This window comes from Gavia stellata, chromosome 22 (genome assembly GCF_030936135.1).
Source record: "Gavia stellata isolate bGavSte3 chromosome 22, bGavSte3.hap2, whole genome shotgun sequence".
In the NCBI taxonomy this organism is placed as follows: Eukaryota; Metazoa; Chordata; class Aves; order Gaviiformes; family Gaviidae; genus Gavia; species Gavia stellata.
The window spans coordinates 9,446,680-9,467,784 of NC_082615.1; the positions used below are offsets into that span (position 1 = coordinate 9,446,680).

General features: G+C 43.3%; 2 protein-coding genes across 3 annotated transcripts; one reads left to right on the forward strand and one right to left on the reverse strand.

Moving 5' to 3' along the window:
- Window positions 1-593: 593 nt before the first annotated feature.
- COIL (coilin) lies at window positions 594-6,543 on the reverse strand. The gene is made up of 7 exons (XM_059828177.1): window positions 6,293-6,543; window positions 4,491-5,685; window positions 4,068-4,154; window positions 2,933-2,980; window positions 2,261-2,336; window positions 1,441-1,529; window positions 594-925 (listed from the first exon to the last, which is right to left on the reverse strand). The coding sequence occupies exons 1-7, from the start codon at window positions 6,541-6,543 to the stop codon at window positions 836-838; spliced, it is 1,836 nt and encodes a 611-aa protein (XP_059684160.1). The 3' UTR covers window positions 594-835.
- A 184-nt stretch (window positions 6,544-6,727) lies between these two features.
- SCPEP1 (serine carboxypeptidase 1) lies at window positions 6,728-19,242 on the forward strand. 2 transcript variants are annotated; one of them, XM_059828167.1, is made up of 13 exons: window positions 6,728-6,779; window positions 8,274-8,419; window positions 9,366-9,455; window positions 10,370-10,525; window positions 11,007-11,081; window positions 11,307-11,379; window positions 12,321-12,358; window positions 12,544-12,672; window positions 14,189-14,273; window positions 15,098-15,211; window positions 15,872-16,009; window positions 17,550-17,713; window positions 17,815-19,242. In XM_059828167.1, the coding sequence occupies exons 1-13, from the start codon at window positions 6,728-6,730 to the stop codon at window positions 17,878-17,880; spliced, it is 1,326 nt and encodes a 441-aa protein (XP_059684150.1). In that variant the 3' UTR covers window positions 17,881-19,242. The 2 variants fall into 2 exon arrangements, with proteins under 2 accessions (XP_059684150.1, XP_059684151.1); XM_059828168.1 differs by lacking the exon at window positions 6,728-6,779 and having other exon boundaries at window positions 8,320-8,419; window positions 15,101-15,211.
- The last annotated feature ends 1,863 nt before the right edge of the window (window positions 19,243-21,105 follow it).

Genomic DNA, 21,105 nt, shown 5'->3' on the forward strand with positions numbered 1-21,105 from the left:
GGTAGGAGGTGCTACCTCGATGCTAATGATTACCAGAGGTGTCAGTGAAGTGTGTTGCCACCACCTTGTGACGCATTCTGCTATTAGGAAGGAAAGAAGAAAGGCTGCACAGAAACTTCAGCACTCACAGGGCAAAAGGGTTTGCTTTCAAACAAACAAAGAAGGTTTTCAGAGCCTACACAGATTAACACACTGGACACAATTTTGCCAGGGATTCATGTTATATTCCGCTCGTTCTAGGCAAAGTTGACAGTTACCAATACTATTTATCTGCCTCTCAATATTACAGAAGCTTGAAATCCCCAAGCTTTTCTTGACATGTTCAGGTGAACGCTGTAAGTAACCGCAAGGTCATGGCACTTGTATCATGCTCTGCAGCTGTAGAGGAAGATATGTACACTTCAACAATATTTGTATTTCATTTTTAAATGTTGTTTTTAATTATCCTTACAGCAAGCTACCTCTGTATGGCAGTTATACGGCTCTAGCCAAACCCAGACATTTAAATGGAGTTACTGACAGTACAAGGTCATATTTTATCTTTTTGATCATTCCAGTTCTGCAGCTTGCAGCAGTACACTATAAAAATTGTTATTAAGCTTCTATTAAAAAAACCAAAACCACAGATCTATATTAAAGACTTCCTATAATAAACAAAGTATTCCTGTATTACATAAAAACATATACTAAGACAAAAGTGTTTCTTTTTCTTTTAGCATAGTTTCTTTTTAAAACCATTTATTAAAAATATCCACCAGTGCAGCTGCTGCCCTCAGAACTAGAAGGCGGCATTTCACAAAACAAGTCCGTACAACTATTTACATTTGTTCACATCTTAGATTGTTCTGTTTTCGATGCTGGATCCGTTAACTGGAGGCTCAACGATCAGTCTTGGCTCTATCAGTGCATCCCAGCTTTCCGTTATCTGAAAACAAAATACAGGCAATACTTAGCATGCACAAGCTATACAGGCAGATGCCATTTCTCCTACACCGTGCTTTGCCTAGACTTGAACAGCACTACTGAGCAAAGATCACAGATCCTTCCTGTCATTCATCGATCTTCATGACCCTCAACCTGCCTGACATCCTGGGCAAGGCAAGATGCAGGTATGAAAAACACTGCATGGAATGCATAACCCTGTAAGAACTGATACTCTACCTAGACACGGTACTGTTTAGTTTATTAGCCAAAACAAAAAGTTACACAGTTTGATGACTGGTTTTTAATCTAGTTAATTGAATAACATGCAAGAAGTGATTCTTATCTTGTAAGCATGCACATTCTTGTGAGAAAGGAACAATTATTTTTGCCTTCATTTTTTTTAATCAGATGCATTATTAGAAAGGGAATCTCACTGAGACGAACGGAGTCATAAAGCAGGGCATGTATCAGCTATGGAAAACTTCTAACAGGCTTCAAAAGAGGACACCCACATACCTTTGTATCCTGAGGAATAGCGTACTCTATCAGTTCTGCTCCATCTGCAGACTGGTAAACCAGATCGAATTTCCCTGGCTCTTTAGCAACTTAAAAACAAACAACTCCATTAACTATAAACCAAAAGGTTTAAATGTTTACCATATTTAGAAAGCTAGTCAAAAACGGGGTTTTTTGAGTTGGGTGTTTGGGTTCATAACTGTAACAAAAAATATGAGGTAGAACTGAATACTACACACCAAAATTAAGGTAATTATGTAACATAACTATATGCACGAAAAAGTTAATCAACAATATGCTGCCTAAATTTGAGCAAAATGCTCATATTATGATGATTCATTAATTCTGGCTTAAATGGCAACTGCAGTACACACATTCAGTTTCAGACATTCATAGTTTCAGGTGTCTGAAGTGCACTCTGTCACTACAGGGACTCAGTTCCACAGCCACTGAAGACAGTGGCTTCACTGACATCACAAAGAACAGCATCATGATCTAAAACTTTCTCTGCAATACCATATAATAATTTTATTTTTTTCAGGAAATGAAACCACATTAGAGATGAGTTACTGACTCCTCATACTGACTGGACAAATTTTATTTTGTAAATACATATGGACTTTTTCAATACAACTAGCAAGTGTTAGAATTTCTCCATTTAAATAGACTTCCTGGGGAAGAAGTGAGGAGGGGGGGTGGTGGTGTTGAGAAGGAACCCGAGGAAACTGGAAACACTCCTGAAACACGAAGCGTGCTTCGGACTAGCTGTTTTCCAAGTGATGCACATGACAACAAGCATTTGGTGTCCCAGGGTACTTACGTCGTCCTGCTGATGACGAAAGGATCTCAAGCTCGATCTGTTTTTTATCAGCATTCCAGCTGATTATTTTCCCCTCCTTCATAAAGCAACAAGAAAAGAATCAGACAAGATGTACTTCAGCACTGGATAACTACCCATATTACAACCACCGTGGTACTTGGTCACAGTTAGAGGAAGCGTATCTGTCAAATTTTTCTCTATGTATAAAATCTGCTAAGTATTAAAGCTCAGCAATCTGCAGTTACTGGCATCAATAAATCAAAGTTATTCATTGTCACCATCCTTGTAGTTTAAACCAGTACTTATCCAGAAACCAAGTTATTTGAAGTAGCTACAAAATTTTACTTGCACCAGTTTCAAGAATTTGCCTTGACTTCAAACAGCAGTCGACTTGAATGCAGCTACTTTTTTCTACTTGAAGGTCTGCACTGTCATCTCTAAAATATTATTGATCATTAATAATGCTTGTGGGTTTTTTTAAATAACTGGTACACCTTTCAAATTTTCAATTAGTTTTGGGTTCTAGAGTTTTCATTTTTACTGCCGCACCAGGAATAGCTTGCGGAGTCAAGTGGACGAGAAGAAAAAAACTGCACAACCTCAAAATATTTAAGCCGTACCTCACCTACAATAGTTTTGTCAGTGAATTAAGGGAGGAAAGAAAAACAGTACCTTATAGTCTGAAACTTCAGGACTGTAATTTTCAGTTAGTTCCAAGCGCTGTTGAAAGAAATACAAATAACAAATTACAACTTTTCCTGATCCTTGATGATGCCACCTATACCCAGACACGGTTTCTTCAGCAAGAGGGAAGTGCAAGAACCAAGTCTCCCACTCTTGGATCCTGACGCCTATCACAGTCCCAGGTAGTCTTCCAGGACTCACAGCTCCAAAGGATTTCTGCTCAGGTCAGGCTCTGAGAAGAGATCAGGGAGATGGATCCCAACTGCAGTCTCCTCAACTGCAGTAATTTAATTTTCATTTACTTTTTTATTGTACAGTGAGTGTAATTATTCGTATGGGAAGATTTGCAATAATACTGTAGGAATGCTATAGAAAGAAATAACAACATAGACTCTTTTTTTTTTTTCTTTTTACAGCATCTAATTTTAATGCTGACTTTCCTTGCATGTTGGAAAGAAAGGGGTAACATGCTTCTTTCTGGCATTCTTATTTGAACACAAACCTTGGAAAATATGCCCATGGTAGAGAGAAACTTTGTGAAGGTGCAACCAGAAAATTCTATTCTTTGTGAACTGACTTGTGTGCTAGCTAAGAGTCACTGTACACATGTACATGGAAATTCACACTGAAAAGACAGTGGAGGCAACATTTTGTTGTTTGTGTTACAGAAATATAGGAAGTCTAAAAAAATGCATTTAACTTATGCACATGCTCCAAACCTCTGTAAAAATCAAAGTCAGACTTAATAACAAAAGAATTTTTTAGAGCCAACAACAGAAACTGCAACAGTTTTTGTTGTATGGGAAACTACTAGGTTAGAAAGACAGCAAGAGGGGAGTGAACGCTTTCAGAGATGCCTACAAACATTAGGCATAAGATGCTGAACCATCTGCTTAAGTTTAAAACAGATTTTTTAAAAAAGAACAAACAAGTAGGATGAAGACTACTTCCTAACTCTTATACTTGTAGGATAACGGTCCCAGAACAATGTAAGATTAAGTTCTTCAGTGTAAATTTTTGACTGTCAGGACTTCGCTATCTGTAGCGTGTCCTGCAAAACTTAGAGTGGCCCAAATGAAACAATTTTAGACTGGTAACATTCAGTATATCACAAGTTCTTTACCTTAAAGGCAATTCTTTCTCCCACTTGTGGTGGGGCAGCTAGAAGAGGCAACACACTATAGTCTCTCTTGGGGACCTCCACGGGATTCTGTGAAGCAAACAGTAAACCCATTGATTAATTACTGTATTAATAAAAACAGAAGACAACGTTTATGCTGTATGGATTGTAAGAAGTTCTGAGAAAAGTAAGGTATGTATCCGAATGCTTTGTTTTGAGCTATATAATACAATCACTTAAGTGTTGTTTCATAAACACTTCCTCAGGCCGCTAAATGCAGATATAGTAATATCAGATTTATAAGTTAAGATCAACCTTTATCCTACTAATCTATTTTTGCTTTCACAAATTACTCTCATCCTGTATGTTTTTTGTATAGTTAAAGCTGCCAGAGAAAGGTGACCTATGACTGCGTAAGTCACTCACCTGGACAAGAACAGAAGTGTTTGTCGCAGCTTCATTTAACTGCCTCTGTTTCTGGCCTTCACTGCTGTAGTTATAGAAGAAGCCAGGGTTTGCTCCTCTCCCACGGCCTTGGCCCCTCATCATCCCACGAAACCCACGGCCCCTAGGTCCTCTCCAGAAGTTATCCTCTCCTGTTCCACGCCCCCTTCCACGACCTGGGCTGGCAAGTGGTCCTTGAATACTGGTTGTCAACTGTTTAGTACAGTTTCTTACTATGGAATTACTGAGTCCAGCATTTGCTGCAGGTTTTTTAATAACAAGTGTTTCTGAATCTGAACTATCAGACTCTGAAGAGGAGGTCTTTGCTTTGGGAGCCTTGGTGGTACTGGTTTTTACAGCTGCCACACTGTAAGGCAGTGACTTTTCCTTTGCAGTCCTGTCTTGTGCTGTTGCCACTTTCTCATCCTCTGTACTCGAGTCAGAATCTGAACTAGAGGACTGGGATTTTTTAGCATTTTTACTAATTGCAGCCTTAGTGGAATTTTCAGTGTTAGACTTTACGGTCACTTTATTAGAAACAACAGTTTTCACATCAGAATTTGCAGCAGCTTGGGATTTGTCTTTGGGAAGTGTTGCCACTACAGATTTATGGGAAGATTTATTTTGCTTTATGTCTAATTCACTGCTGTCACTGTCAGACGACGTGCTGGAGGAATCTGAAGCTCCCACCCTCTTTTTTCTGGACTGTGCTGTGATTTTTATGGTGTTATTTTTACCAGAATCTACAGAAAAGCTCTGATTTGCCTGTTCTAAAGCCATCTTTGCTGCAGCAACCTTTGTCTGCTTTTCCTCCTTCTTTTTGGTTGCCAACTGCTTCTCCCTCTCCATTTTTTTAAGCTTTTTAGACTGGTCCGTAGAGCTCTCTTCCTTACCTTCTGTGAGTCTATTTCTTCCACTAACTTCTTCCTTTCTTTTTCTTTTCTTGTACCTTTTTTGAGAGTCCCGAATATCTACAGAGGTCTCTTCCCTACAAAAGGAATATTCAGGATTATGTTTATTCTTTTTCTTTTCCTTTTTATGCTTGTCATCTTCATTTCTAGAGAGTTCTTCCTCTTCTTGCTTTTGTCTATGCCTTTTTTTGTCTTCTTTTGGTGTATAAGAGAAGCCATCATCTATCTCTTCATAATCATCTGCGACTATCTCTTCCAATTTTACTCTGTCAAAAAACCCAAACAAAAGCCACTGTTCAGCGTAATTAACACCTTTTTCCTCCCCATTAGCAGCCCAGGTAAGCTTGTCTTTTGGCAGTGGGGATGCTCCACCTGTTAACGGGACAGCTCAGAAAGCAGTCTCCAGAGCACGGGTTGCTGCCCGAAACCAAGGCTCACAGCCTGAGCCCTCACCTGAGGGCAGGCGTGCTGCAAGGTCTTGTTAAACAGACCCGCTCACGGCGGCGCAGGTGCTCAGGGCAGCTGGCGGGAGGACCAGGGGGTGGAGACAGCGCTCTCCGGCCATCCTTGAGGAGATTTCCAAGCCCTTGCCTCTCTCCAGACATCCTGGGGTTTCTCAGGCGCCGCAGGCTTTGGGGAACGGTGCCCGCGAGCAGCCGGCTCCCACTCCAGCCCCCAGGGAGCCGCGGGAAGGGCCCGAGGGCGCCTCTCCGGTTCCCCGGGGAGGGCACCGCCAGGGCCCGTCCGTGCCCCGCCGTGCGGGGCCGCGTTTCAGGCCTGCTAGGGGACCCCCGCGACACCCGCCCCCCCGGTTCCGCGCAGTCCGAGGGCCCCGAGGAGCCCCTCTCCCGCCCCGGGCACCCCCCGCCGTACCGCAGCGAGTCGTTGTCCCGCACGAGGCGGGCGCTCTCGGTGGGGGGCAGCAGCGCCCCCTCCAAGAAGAGGCTGAGGCGGGCCCGCCGGCTGAAGCCGAACCTGTGGCGGATGAGGCTGACGAGGTCGGTGACGAGGCGCACCTGGCTGGGCTCCAGCAGCAGCCAGCACAGCGCGCAGCCCGGGCTGCCCGGCGGCGGGTAGTCGAAGAGCAACCGCAGCCGCACCGGGCCCCCACCGGCCGCCGCCATTTTGGAGGAGAAGGTAGGCCGCCGCGGGGAGGGGGGCGGTGAGAGAGGGCGACGGCGCCGCGCGTGGGACAAAAAGGGCGGGCGGCGCGCGAGCCGGGGCCGCGCCCCCTGCGGGCGGGGCGGGGCCGGGCTGATGCCCGCGCACGTGACAGCGGGGCCGCGGGCGCCGGGAGCTGTCGGCGGGATGGGGCCGCTGCGCGCCGCGACGGGGCTGTCGCTGCTCCTGCTGGCGGCAGGTATGGGGCTGAGGGACGGGACGGGACGGGATGGGAGGCTGTGCCCTGCCCTGCCCTGCACTGCGGCCGTGCCCCGGGCAGTGCCGGTGCGGCGGTCTCCGGGCACCACGCGTCCCGTCCCGCGGCCGGGAAGGGCCCGGGCTGAGCCACGGCGGGTTTCCGAGCCCCGCCGCGCCGGGGGTGGAGGCCGGGCGGGACGCGGCGAAGGGGGTGGCAAAAGCGCCGGCGCTGCGGGGAGCCCGCGGGGAGCCCCGGCGGGAGCAGGTCGAGCTCGGGGCGGGCCCGTGCGCGGTCGCAGGCGGCCCCGGCCGGGGCTCTCCTGCCCTTGGGAGTCGCCTCCGCCCGCCCCGGCTGAGTGCGGTCTGCGCTCCGCGCAGCCCCAGGGAACCGTTTGGAGCGGGAACATCCAGGTCCCGCTTGATTCACCTGGGTAAACTGGGGCAGAGGCTCCCCGCAAAGCAGGGCCGCGCTTCTCATCGCTGTTTTCCCCCGAGCTGCCGTCCGTCCTTCCTGGGAAGGACCCCCAGGCCCTTCTCTCTTCCCCGGCAGCTGCGAGGGGCGGTGAGGAAGCCCTGTGGAAGCGTGCCTGTGGGGACGGGGTCCCTGCGGGGCTCTCTGACGCTGACGGCAGCGCGGGTCCGCAGCCGCAGTGTTTTACCCGCGAGACCCTTCGGGGAGGGGCTGCGAGGGGCGAAGCAGCCGTGTGGGGTGTCGCTGGTGTTGCAGCGAGGGCTGGGCGGGACGGCGTGGTGGTGTCCACAGAGACAACCCGTTCGGCGCTGTGTCCTGGGGAGCGGCAAAGACTGGGCACTGGGGCTTGGGAAAGCCTTATTGCTGCGTCTCCGGCGAACCGCTGCCTTCTGTCGTGATCGAGAAGGTTAAGGGATGTAGTTTCGAAGGTCTGGTTTTGGGAAAGTGTCCGTGTTCCAGATGGAAAATAGACTGACGCTTAAGTTGGCAAGACTTGGCTGACTTAATGAGTTTAGGATTAGATCTTGGGTTCATTTAGAAGTGACCCCTCTGTCCATCCTGCATTTACTCTCTTTAGGGGCTGTAAAATGATTTGATATTCCCAGAGACTAAGATCAAAGTGTTGGATCCCTGAAGGAGCCCTGGTGCCCCTGAAGCTGGTGTGAGTTCTCCATTGTGTCTAGTGGGGCTGTGCTTTCAGCCCAGGCCTTCTAAAGACTTTAAATGTTTCCCTGATAGAAAAAAACTATCCCAGCTATTGGGCTGCTATTTCGGCAGCTGCTGTAAGGTCAGGCCCTGATAAGTAAGCACTTAATTACACACTTAACTTCATTCATTGATGATAACTCAGCTATGTGTGTGGGTGTAAGTATAAGCAGGTTTCTTACAGTAATTTTTTTTAATGGAAGCACTTGTAATTATCACACCCAAGACTGAAATGTAGTGTTTTGGAACAAATGTGGTGGAAGGCTCAAAGCTGAGCCTTTTTACCTAGCTGATTTTTATTTTTATTTCCCCCCCAAGGTGTAGTTCTGAGGCAATCCCAAGAGCCCAAAGAGCTGTGGGGATATGTGCAAGTTCGAAGTAAGGCCCACATGTTCTGGTGGCTCTACTATGCAAATAACCCAACCAAAGACTTCACAGAATTACCTCTCATCTTGTGGCTTCAGGTAAGGTTTGGTGAAAGACACTTAAACGGTAATTCTTTCCATCTGTGCCTGGTTCAGTCTGATAGGTATCTTTCAGCTCTACAGAAATAGGATTCAAAATTAACTGATTCTAAATGATCCACTTTTGTGAAAGAGGTATTCAGGTTAGGAAGAAATAATGAAAATATCATTCTGCAATTGTGGGGTGCCCTCAACTGCTCACCTTCCATCAAGTTAAATTGCAGAAATAGTGGTTCTTCTTACCTCTTGTACAACAGTAGTGCTTTTTGTGCCAGACCCTACAAGTACATTGCAGCGTCACAGCTCCTTTCCTGAAGAGCTTACAGTCTAAACAACGTTCAGAGAGAGAGTAGATAAAATGATCAGAGATTTAGAAAGATTTCTAAATGGAAACAAGTAAGAGAGACTTTGGTTGTTTAGAGATTGGTCCCAGTCAAACACAGTTTGATAAAAGGCGGTGGTGTGTGCTCCACGTTCACTTCCAGCAGCCCATTTCAGAAGTTAATGTTGAATATAATCACTTGATGACTTGGTCTTTTTCTTTCTGGGTTATTTCTTCAGAGTGAAACGCACACGCTGTACATGCTGATAAAACTAATGATTTGCAAACCTCTGTAGATAGCTAACTTTTGAATTCGGTATTAAGGGAATAAGGGGAAAGGTTTTCAAACTGCACTCACATAGCATGCATCTCATTAGATGCTTTCACAAGTGGGTAATTGCTTCTCTGTTTAAATTCTTGCATTCAGAAATGGCATGTGTACGCATAATGAAAGACGATGAGGAAGAAAGCCTTCTTTGCAAATTAACATGTAGTGCAAAAGCCATTTTTTTAAAAATTACAATCTGTCATTCTACTTACTGGCTTGCTTTTATTTTTCTCCTATCTGTCATATCTATACCATGCTGCCTTTTTACTTATTTGTCATTTGGTATTTCCCCACAGGGAGGTCCAGGGGCTTCTGGCTGTGGATTTGGGAACTTTGAAGAGATTGGCCCATTAGACAAAGAAATGAAACCAAGACATACAACCTGGGTATAGCAGAGAGTTCAGCTTCTAATTATTGATTGCAAAATGTTTGTTGCTTGTGTAAGCAGATGATTGCTATCATCACAGAACAGTTTTCATTTAAAATTCAATAGAACTATGATATTTTATCTTAAAACAGTGTGGTTAATGAAATGGCTTATACGAATATCCTTGTTAAGAACTGAAGAATAGACCTATTAATTTGATTTGATGGAATATGTCTGGGCTTCCATGAACTTGTGAATTGCAGATGTCTGGGAAACTGAGAGCAGGGAAGTTCTAGAAAGATGTTATTTCAGATCATATCTTTGCGTACAGGCATAGAGGTTTTTCTGGATGGCTGGTAGCATATAACTGATGGCTCGTAATTACAAGTCCAGTATGGCCTTCAAGGGAAAACAGATTACAGCTGCCTATGAAGGTGGAAGTTTATTCAATGAAAAGTATTTGTGCTCTGAGCTCCCAGTAGTCTAACTACTCTGGAGTTTCCCAGATCGTATGGGTGATCTGCCCTTGGATCACTGGGATTTTTTGGGTGCTTTTCTTGTTGCAGACTGGGCAAATTGAAAGACCTTATGTTGTACCCCTTTAATTGTGAGCCTTACTGCTTTGAGCCATGCTAGCTATCTGTGTGCTGATCACTTGATTTTATTTGTACACTTGTAACTATACAACGATAGTATTTGCTATGGCAATTTCACAAAAGCCCAGCAACCCAAAAGAAAATCCCTCTTCTTTTACATTCTGACAGACAAGTCTCACCTGTACCATTCTCTCTTTTGGATTTGCACCTTATTTTTCTGTAGTCTCGCTCAGGACCAGGGATTCGGTGGCTCAGTTAAACATTTGTGCCATCAAAATTAAGGTTTGCGCTGGTGCTGAACTGAGGTTTCATAAAAACTTTCTTTCTGCTTGTACAGTTGCAGGCAGCCAGTATCTTGTTTGTGGATAATCCTGTGGGCACTGGATTCAGTTATGTGGATGATTGTAGCTTGTTTGCCAAAAACCTTACCACAGTAGTTTCTGATATGATGGTTTTTCTTGGAGAATTCTTCACATGTAGAACAGAATTCCAGGTAAGTGATTCAAATTCTTGGTTAGAATCATATTTTTCTTTGCTTTTAAACAGATCTCAAAAGGAATTAGTGAACAGCCTTCCAGATGGGCAGTGTCTGCTACTAGGTAGCATGCATTTGGTGGGAGTCAGTGCAGGTATAACCACTGCCTCTTACGTCCCGCAATTCAGAAGCGGTATCTTGAATTTGGTGCTAGTTAGATAAGCAGTGGGGTGGATTATTGTCTATTGTGCAATCCGAGAAGCATGTAGGATCACGGCTGTTTCTAGTTCCAAAATACTGAAGTGCCTCCTTCAAAACTTGCCGCAGTAATAACACCAGGATGTTATGGAAATCTTATCCGCAGCTTAGAATCAGAAAAATATCAGTGTTTGATAGTGAGAGGTGATAGAGAGCCAGTGCCTGGGTTCTGTGGGATGTGTGAGACGGTTGGCCTCTGTCCAATGGGTTCATAGTGTCGTTTCTCTCTCTCTCTTCCCAGACCATCCCATTCTACATATTCTCTGAATCTTACGGAGGTAAAATGGCTGCTGGCATTGCTTTAGAGCTGCATGAGGTAAGTAGTTGGAGGATGTAGTTCACTTTTCACTTTAAAACATGGTGTTCTACAAGTACTTACATTTCCTGGAATACACTGTCCTTGTTGCCTATTTCAGCCTGCTACTTATTTTTTTCACTTAAAGGAAACTGATTCTAGAGTCCTAAATATCTAACTAAAAGTTGATCTCTTTTTTTTTTTTTTTGGTGGTTTGTTTGTTTGTTTTTCCTCTTATTCACCAAGGCTGTTCAAAAAGGGACCATAAAGTGCAATTTTATGGGGACTGCACTTGGAGACTCATGGATTTCTCCTTTGGGTATGTTTAAAATCCTCAGACTGTGGGTGGTTTGTTGTTGTTGGTTTGGTTGGTTGGTTTTTTATCATTCTATGGGTACCTAGAGTCAAAAATGCCAGCCTTGCCTTAAGTGAATTAAATCTCTAGTGAGTCTGGTAAATCAAAAAGATATACTTCAGCATTGCAAGATGTGATTGACGTATCTACCTTTAGAACGTATCTAGCTTGTGAAAAGTCAGAGAGCAAAGTCGGTGAGGAGCATACTTGTATTTGAAGTGGGGGGGTGGTGAAATGTCCCTACACATCTCTACAGCTTCTGAGGTGTTTTGGTAAGAGAGCTGCACTTAAAATGTGGCCACCAAATGATTCACAAGGTTGCAACTGAGGTTTTCTTTCTTTTCACAAGAAGACCTTGTGCGGAGGAACTGATGTGCTCACAGACCTGGAGGAGATAGGGTGTGTGTCTGGTGGAGGACAAAAAACAAATTAAAGGACTCTTGGTCCTTCAATGAGATTTGCAAGGGCATGCTCCACAGATCCTCTGCAGCATGGGACAGTATCAAGCAAACTCCTATCTGTCTTAGGATCAGCTGATTCTTGAGACCTTATAAACAAACTTGTTACAAAACAGATTTGGATTATAACTAGATCTTTTCCCCCTGTAACTTTTGCAAACAGATCAGTTCATACAATGCCCATTCACTTGTCAGATCTCCCCCCATGTTCTAGCAACATGCGACGGTGTTGGGGTGGGAACATTTTGGTAACAACATGTCTGTTGCTTTAAATAAATTTCACTGATTAATTTTTAGGGGTTAATGGTGTTGCAGTGCTTTTATAGGTTCTCAGGATTTGTAAAGAACCTGCTCTGTGGTACATAACCTGTGGGCTAAACTGAGCTGACATACCTTTTTACTGATTAATTAATCTTCATATATTTTTGTCACAATCTGTTTCTTTAGACTCTGTGCTGTCTTGGGGGCCCTACCTTTATGGCACTGTAAGTACCTTCTTAAACTCTTGGTCCTCACCTGATTACTTTTACTGCCATACAGTATAAATGGATGTTGTTTTTTAAGGTTAGGTCTTAGTCAGAATAAAACCTTGAATGCATGGAGACTGTCAGCGAGAAATGAATGTGAAAATTATAATTAAAGCTGTCCTCCTTTTGTGTTTGTCTTCCAGTCTCTTCTTGATGATAATGGTCTAGCAGAGGTGACTGCTGTTGCCAAAGAAATAATGGATGCAATAAATAAAAATCAATATGGGCTGGCCACTGAGCTCTGGGGCAAGGCTGAAGGTGTCATTGAAGAGGTGAGATCTTCGTTGACCAGCATAAATAACTAACTGGTGCCTGGGAAGACACACAATTTCAGGTTAATCCTTTCTATGAGCACTGGGTTGGCATGAATCCTCCATCCAACCCCCTGCCCAGTCATTTTTGCCAGTATATGTTTTATCCCAGTGCTGATGCAAAAGAGCTGTTTGTTTGCTGTCCACCACTGTATGATTGTAAGAGGCAGTGGGTAGGGCGACCCACATGGGCTTGCAGTATTGCATCAAGGTTTCAACTTGGCACATCACTTAAATAGATGCTTAATTTTTAACATGCAACTGATCACGTTGATTTCTATAGTTTCAGTTTCAATTTAAATGAGCAATGTCTCCTTGAAAGCTTTGTTTTGAATATTGAAAACCGCATCTAGCAAGACACAAATTTCAAGTTAAGCACAGATCTCTATTTAAAGAACTACAACAGGTGCACAGGATAGAAAGGAACCTGAAGTTATGTCCTGTTACTGCGGGTTACTGTGTCTTGTTAATTAGCAAGTTCCAACACAAAAGATAGGTAAAGTTTTGCTCTTGTTTTTCCTGTTGAAGGGTTGCTCCAAAATCTCTTTCTTGTGTTTTTGTTTTAGTACAAGTAAGGCTGTGGCTTCCTCAAACTGAAAGACTAATCTAGAGCCACTTCCTTTATTCATTCTTTTGTTTTGTTTCATAACTGACAGTGCCTTGCACATAGTTGGTTTCACTTCTTAATGTTTGGAAGGAACTTGTGGTTCCCGTTTTGCCTTTCTCTTCAAGTCTGCTTGTCTTCTCCCAGTTGTGATATCATTGTCAGGGTGCAGGCACTTCATTTCTTCTAGGGTTGCTGTTATGAGCTGATTTCTGACCTATGCGTCAGAACTTTAAAGATTCAAAAATTGAATAAAGCAGGGCTTCAAGAATCTCAAGTAACTTCTGTAATGGCAACACTGATCACATTTGTCCTTTGGATGCAGGCAGTCTGCTGTCTGCATCAGAGCCGCCATTCTACAATTCTTGGACTTGTCCAGATGTCAGCAGTTCCAAAAGAGGGGTGGCTGATACCTCTCACCACATTCTTGAGGAAGCATTTGAGATTTTGAAGAGTTGTAGGTTGGGAGGATATTGAGCAAGAGGCAGCATCAGGCTAGACTAGATCTAGCAGAAGAGACCATCTGAAAGCATCATCTGGTGTTGCAACTCTATAATGAGTAATGAGAATCTGCAGTCATTTGCAGGGTGTAAGGCTTCCTGTAGCTTCACATCCATTTCAGAGAGGTAAATAGCATCTCTGGGACAACCCGTGTGTGAACAATACAGACCTGAGAAAACTCTTCCCCACTTCTCAAAGCAAATGTAGAACCAAAGTTTTTCCATAAGCATCTCCCTGACATGTAAGTAAAGTGGCAGGTCACAGGGTCCTTTATTTAGGACTTACTTATCTCTCTTCTCAGAAGAGAGTCTGTTCCTCATATCTGAGAAATGTTTTTGTTACGGTGTTACTGAAATTATCTTGTGTTTTCAGAACACAGACAATGTGAACTTTTATAACATCATGACTAAGGAGGTTCCAGAAATGAAATCAAGTGAACAAGAAAATCTCCATCTCAGTAAGTTGTATTTAAGTACTTGAGCTTCTGAGGCCTGATGTTTGCATTCGTGTACCTTCAACTCTGATAGTGGGAACAGCCTCAATTTAGCACATCCTTAAAATGGGGCCTTTGGATCCAAAGGATATTGATATTCTCCTGAGCAGAACTTTTTTGCTCTTGCATAAATAGGAATAAATAGGAATGTGGAACAACCCTTCTATAGATTATACCTCCACCTATACATCCTGCACAAATTACTCCAAGGAAGTAGTCAGTATAATTGTGACATAGTTTTATGACCTTTAAGTTACTTCCTCTTAATGTCTTTCATTTCTGTCTTCAAGCTAGGACACAAAAATGTCTCATCAGTATAAACAGTCTGATTAGACTCTTTTGCTCCATGACGTTTATGCATGAATGTAAAAAACACATGTATAGAGTTTCTTTCAAGCTCTTTATCTCTTTCTGTTGGCTTCAGCAGGGAATTTGAACGGCACAGTTAAGTCCCAAAAGTAAAGCACTGCAGCTCAAAAATAACTGGTCAGTTGAGGAGAAGAAATTGTGTCTGTACCAAGTGGCTAAAGCAGAACCTGGTCCCTGAAAAAGTGCCCTGTTAGCCAAAAGTAGAAATGGATGGTTGGGTTCTTCCCGTATCATCCCCTGACCTAAATAAGGGTTGACTTCAGTGGTTTTTAGTAAAAGTAAGCAAATCACTCTCTGTGGTGTTGCATTTTCATTGGAAAAGAGCTTATTGGCCATGACTGTAACACTGAAAATTGTTATTTGTGCAGGATGACTGTCTTAAATGTGCCACTAATCAAAGTGTGTTCTCTCTTTTTCAGTAGGACTTTACCAACGCCACGTCAAAAATATGCATAAGGACAGCCTAAATGAATTGATGAATGGACCCATCAGAAAGAAGCTAAAAATTATTCCTGACTGTGTGAAATGGGGAGGTACTTTCCTGTCTGCTAGTGTGGATCTAATGAGTGCATTGTTGCCTTTTACAGTATTGCAGTCTGTAGGAAGATGCTTTACTGTAGTAAGCAGTCACATTAAATTGTCATTATCCTTGGGCCTAAGAAGAGGACTTATTCTCAGAAATGAACATGTAATGGGGCAGGCCTGCAGGAGCAGATGTGGTTTTGGTTCTGATTCTGCTGCTTGTATCTATCTTTAGCCAAGCAGCTAAAAATACTGGGGGAGGAAAAAGATCCTCTGTGTCTCAGTAGCTGGTTTCTGTCATTCATGCAGTCTTGCTGAAACTCCTGTCAGTTTTTCTTTGCCAGAAATCTGGTATCATGTAATGCTGCATGGTGTGGAGGGGAGGGCGTGAAACAGGAAGGAAGGCTTAAAAGGACTGATACCAGCACCCTGTATGTGTATAATAGGAGCCAGAAGCTACAACGCTGTGTGTGAGCTCCAGTAGGAACGTGGCTGCTTTCTGGTTCTGTTTAGTTCCTCGCACTGATAAATCACTGGCTGCCACTTTGGGCTAGGACTATTTTTTTATGCAGCTATGAACTGCATTTTAGGACCCTGAGCCAGTTGCTTCTGTCCTAGCTTGGGGATGACATTCTTCATCAGTTAAAATTTTTCTTTCTGGTTCCAACCAGGTCAGTCCAGAGATGTCTTTGAGAACATGGCTGAGGACTTCATGAAACCTGTCATTGATATTGTTGATCAGCTTTTGGCAGCCAATGTCAATGTTACAGTCTATAACGGGCAGCTGGATCTCATTGTTGACACCATGGGTAAGGGACTTCTTGACTGGGGTTGGGAACAGAACACGTGACGAGTAGAACATGAAGTTGTCAGTAATATTGGTACCTGGATCTCTCCAGTCTTCTGTGCAAATCTCCTATCTAACTGGCAATGCTTAAATACTACAGTCATAAATAAGCAGCTTGTAGCATGTTTTGTTTACATCCCTCTGAGAGAGGCAATTCCTTTACCTCCATTATACTGTTAGGAAATGGATCTGCAATGACAATAATTGCTTGTTTCAGTGAAGCCCATAAGTAAGTAGGCAGCTAATAATTCACTTAATTCTTCAGGATAGACACTTAGACGTATGTACACTCATTCATAAATGAAGAATGAGGATAGATGAATAAATATATGGAGATTATCCTCTGTTCTCCTGCGGTGCCTTGAAGATCCTGTTCTCTGGGGCAAAGGTCGTATCTTCTTACGGGTTTGTGCACAATACAGGTCAGCCTTCACTGAGTGGCCTGCAGCAGACAGCATGGTGCCAGGTGAGCTGAAACAAGGGTGTTGGTAATTAATCGGGGAGGGTGCAGTTGAAGAGTGGTCACACCTACTGCTCAGGAACATGTGTAGGCTCCTGCATGTCTTGGCCACTCAGGGCTTTGTTTGTCCCTTGCTGCTTGCCAGATGCAGGCTTGATCAAGTGGCAGTTTGGGAGCCAGGCCAAGTGTTGCTGGAATGTCTCATGCTGCAAGTCTGCCATGCTCTCTTCCGTTCACCTTTTCTTATTGATTTAAATAATTGCAGTCACAGACTGCGCAGATGTCTTCCTGTGTTGTGAAAGGCTTTAGCCTTTGTCTGTCTTTCCCCAGCTTGGATATTCAGATGCCCTTCATGAACGGCATAGCAATCAATAAATCAGGAAACAGAGTATTTAAGCTGTCAAAACAGATTAGCAGTCAGCGGTGCTCCAGTTTATCACATTTTGAGCTAAAATTGAGCTGCAGTTAACGTATAAATTCTTCCAGTAGTTCAGAGGTAGGCTAAAGCTTTGTCCCCCTTGGTGTCCTGGAATTGGTCTTTTTGCTGTCTTAACCTCCACCTTCTCTAGCAGGCACCTGAAAACAGAAAACCTTTCCAGGCTCTTCTTGATGAGTGACTGTAACAAACAGAGAAGCAGTGTCCCTTCTGATTTCCAAGAGGGGGACTTGGTGTGGCTGATACTTCTCCATGGCAGGAAATTCAAGGTGTTTGAGGAGTGAAGCAAAATATGTCAGAATTCCTAGGGCTGCAGAGCCTCTTAAGAGGCACATGTTCAACTTATGCAATCATAAATCATTTCGTGTACATCTTCACTGTTTGCTTTTTCCGTTCTCCCTCCATTGGTTTTTTTTCAGCTTGTCTTGAACACAGCCTTAGTCATTTTCCTAGGCATAGCAAAGTTGGTTTTAGAATCTGAGGGCACAGAGACTTTCTGCTAACTCTGCTGTATTGGTATCTAGTACAGTGGGCATCCAGCTGAACTGAGACTCCCAAGTTGCTATGTCAGTATCGGTAACCAAGCATATCTCTTATCTCTAACAGGCCAGGAGGCATGGATCCGGAAACTGAAATGGCCTAATTTGGACCAGTTCAGCCAGCAAAGGTGGAAGGCGCTCTATGTGTCTCCAGAATCCACTGAGACAGCTGCTTTCCACAAGGCCTATGAGAACTTCGCATTCTTCTGGATTCTTAAGGCTGGGCACATGGTAAATAATATACTTCTTGGGGTGGAATGCACCATTACCAGAAAGAAAACTTCTGCTTCCTTACAGCAGCTGCTTACCATGTGCTCTCATCTCTGTGCTAGGTACCGTCTGATCAAGGAGAGATGGCACTGAAAATGGTCAGGATGGTGACCCAACAGCAGCACTAGGGAAGAGGAGGCCAGCTGGTATGGCTTCCTGCCGAAAGTCAGTGCTCTTGCAGAACGTGAGTCTAGAATAATAAGCCACAGGAGGAACAATGGCTATTTGGACACATAGCCTCTCTGATCTTGCTGATAATGTGCGCAAGCACTTACGGAAAGGCATTTTTTTTCCTTGAATGAGTTGGTTTTTTTGAATTTGTAAGCTGTGATTTGGTGCCTTAACACTGTTCATAATAACTCTTCGAGAGGGAAGTCTACTGTCACAAACAACTAGCTCTGAGCCTTTGCCTTTGAATTGGATTTTGTGCTTTTGTAAAAAGCTGCCCTTCCCTCTATGCCCTCTTGTCTGTTCACACACCAAGAGTAAAACTGATTTGAGTCGTGATAGATTTGCTGTTTGTTCCTTTCAGAGAGCTAACCTGTTTCATGAGGCTGTGGAATGTTCTTTCCTTTGTCCTCAGGCCTCTGCTTGAGTCACCTGGCTGGATTACAAGCTGAAGACATGGAGATGCCAGGATAGAGGACCTGCCCTAGAGGAATTACAGTCCATCTCATCTTGCTGAGGTGCCTGAGTTAGAATCCAAGATTCTTCAGGCTTCCTGTGATATGGAGAGAGAAAAACACCCCCCCAGAGGAGGATTTTACCATTTTCATCTGACCATTTGTTTCTTGTTTTCATTCTTTTTAATGACAGCTACTCAAACTTTGCCTTTAGCCTTAACACCTAAAGTACATCGAGCAGGAATTCCTACTTTCCTGTATGCTGAAGCAGGAGTCCTGTTAATACCCTCTTCATGTACAGAACAGAGTCCTAATGGACAGAAGCCTCTTAAAACCTTCTGAGCTTAGCCTGGAGAGTGGAAAGGAGAGCATTATTTGAGCAATAATAGCATAATTCTGAAAGATAATAGCAGCGTTTAAAAGAAAGATATACAAGCTAGAATCAATATCTTGATCTGTATTTTTCTAGAGCTTTTTTAAGTCTTGCAGAGACCTATTATTTTGAAACAACTTTTTTTTTTATAGTACACAGTCAAGAGGAGACTTGATCAAACATCATTTGACTTCTGCTATGGAGCACAAAGTGACCGTTGTTTATTGGTGTCTGATAGGAGGCACAACAGCTTGTTCCAGCTGTCAGAATCCTAAATAAATAGCAACCCTTCAATTACTCCAGCAACTGAAACTGTCATGAAATGTCTGATAGTGTTGGCTTAGCAAGGACTGAAGCATAATGCTATGTAAACACATATGCAATCACCCAGCAGCTGGAGTATTGGTACCTAATAACTGCTTTCCTTCTTTGTGTTCTCTGCCTGAACTGTATTCTTGAACTTTAGCAATGCAAATCCAGATACTTTTTTTTTAGATACGTTTTTCAATAAATGCAATAGATCTAATTCATCTCTTTTCGGCATCACATTGATTTCACTGCTTGAAAATCACATCTTTTCTGATTTGGCTTTTCAGTGTAAAGCCCCTGCAATGGGAGCAGATGCAGTCACCCTTGAGAGGGAAGAGTACAGGTCTGTGCTGTCCCCCATGACTGCATCGCATGATGAGGGGCACATGCACTGGGGACTGCAGCCTCCCATCCTTTCCACAAAATGCACTCCTTCAGAGCATGAAGAGCAATCCAAAATGGCTAGGCAGAATCAAACCAGCAATGGTTTCTGTTCTCTTTCTTGTTGAATGTTAGATGAACAAGAGGAGGGTCCTAGAGGTGTGTAAATCTGCCTATCTGCATTCTTGGAATATGTTAAAATAACTTGCCAAGCAAGTAAGTGTGTCTGAGCCTGGGCAGTTTGACTTGGCTTGTAGTCCTGAATTCTGTTATATACAATACTTTACATTGTGCCTAAACAACTAATACTATAGGGCTTGATAGAGGGAGAGAATTGAGAAGATGGTATCTCCAGAAAGCAGCATTTACTGCTGTTCTTATGCTTCTTTATCAAATGGGACATTCATTCACATTGCCTAGAGCTTGTGCTCAGTGATAGGCCTGAGACATCTGTTTGTTGTCCTGCTTTGTTTTAGCTTCTGCAGGTTTTTCTGCTGGCAGAGAAATGGTTTATGAGGAAAAATGATGGTTTCAAGAAGGCTGGTGGTAATGATTTGTTTGTTTTAGGGGCTATGCCAAGTCTAAACATGTTAGAATAAAAATACTTGCCCATGGAGACAGGCTCTTAAATAGCATCCATTTAAATGCACACAACAAAAAAGCAATTCTTTAATATCAAGGAAGATTCCTTCATTTTCTTTCACCAAAGGCTTTGTAACTGGTGCATCACAGCTCTAGATAATCACAAAGGTAGGTCACCTGTCCAGCAGATGCTGTAAGAAATTGGTTGCCTTGAAAGGAGTTCAAGTCCTGCTGTGTATCTGATTAGCAGTGACATACTTTGTCCATTTTCATTTCATGCAGTGCACTATTTCCAGATAAGGGCTCTCACTTGGCAAATCCATTAGAATGAATCATTCTAAATATTAATAAGATTTTTTACAGATGCTGGACCAGTCAAAAGAAAACAGCCCAATGTTTGTATTCGATCCTTTGCAGCTGCAGGCTTTGATTGCTATAGGTAGCCTGAGAGCCACTGACTTATTTTGCTTACCACCAGTTGAGGATAATTTTCATAGAAACAGATCTAACTGTGTTAAAAATCAATAATTCAGCACTGCCTCTTCAGCATGAACAATTTTGGCTTTGTATAACTCTCTATCTTTTCTAAGCCAGAGAAAGAAACGTAAAAGTTATCCACTGTGTGATAAACAGGTGTCTTTGGGTTTTTTCCTTTCAATTTTGCTGGATCTGGGAGGATATAATGGGGAAGGGTCACTTGATGCATCCACTATGTCTTAAACCAGTGTGTACCCGTGCCTCATGGTCACTGGTACACAGAGGATATGGGACAGATGGACCTTTGGTCTGGCTTTTACGGCTGTTCCTATGTAGTAGAGGTTGAGACTGTTGTGGACAGATGAATGCAGGAGGCAAAAGATCTGCCCCATTTGCCACCATAGGGGTATCTGTGCAGGCACAATATTTGTGGCTAATGTAACTAATCTGGCATGGAATATTTTTGCCGTAGGAAGAGTGAATCACATAAGCTGCTTCTAAAGGGAGTTTGGTACATTATGCTCATCGATTTTATGTCTTTAAAGTTTGAGGCTTAACAGTGGGCATGTAGCTGTGGGTTATCTTTTTTTTCAGAGGATGAACATTTT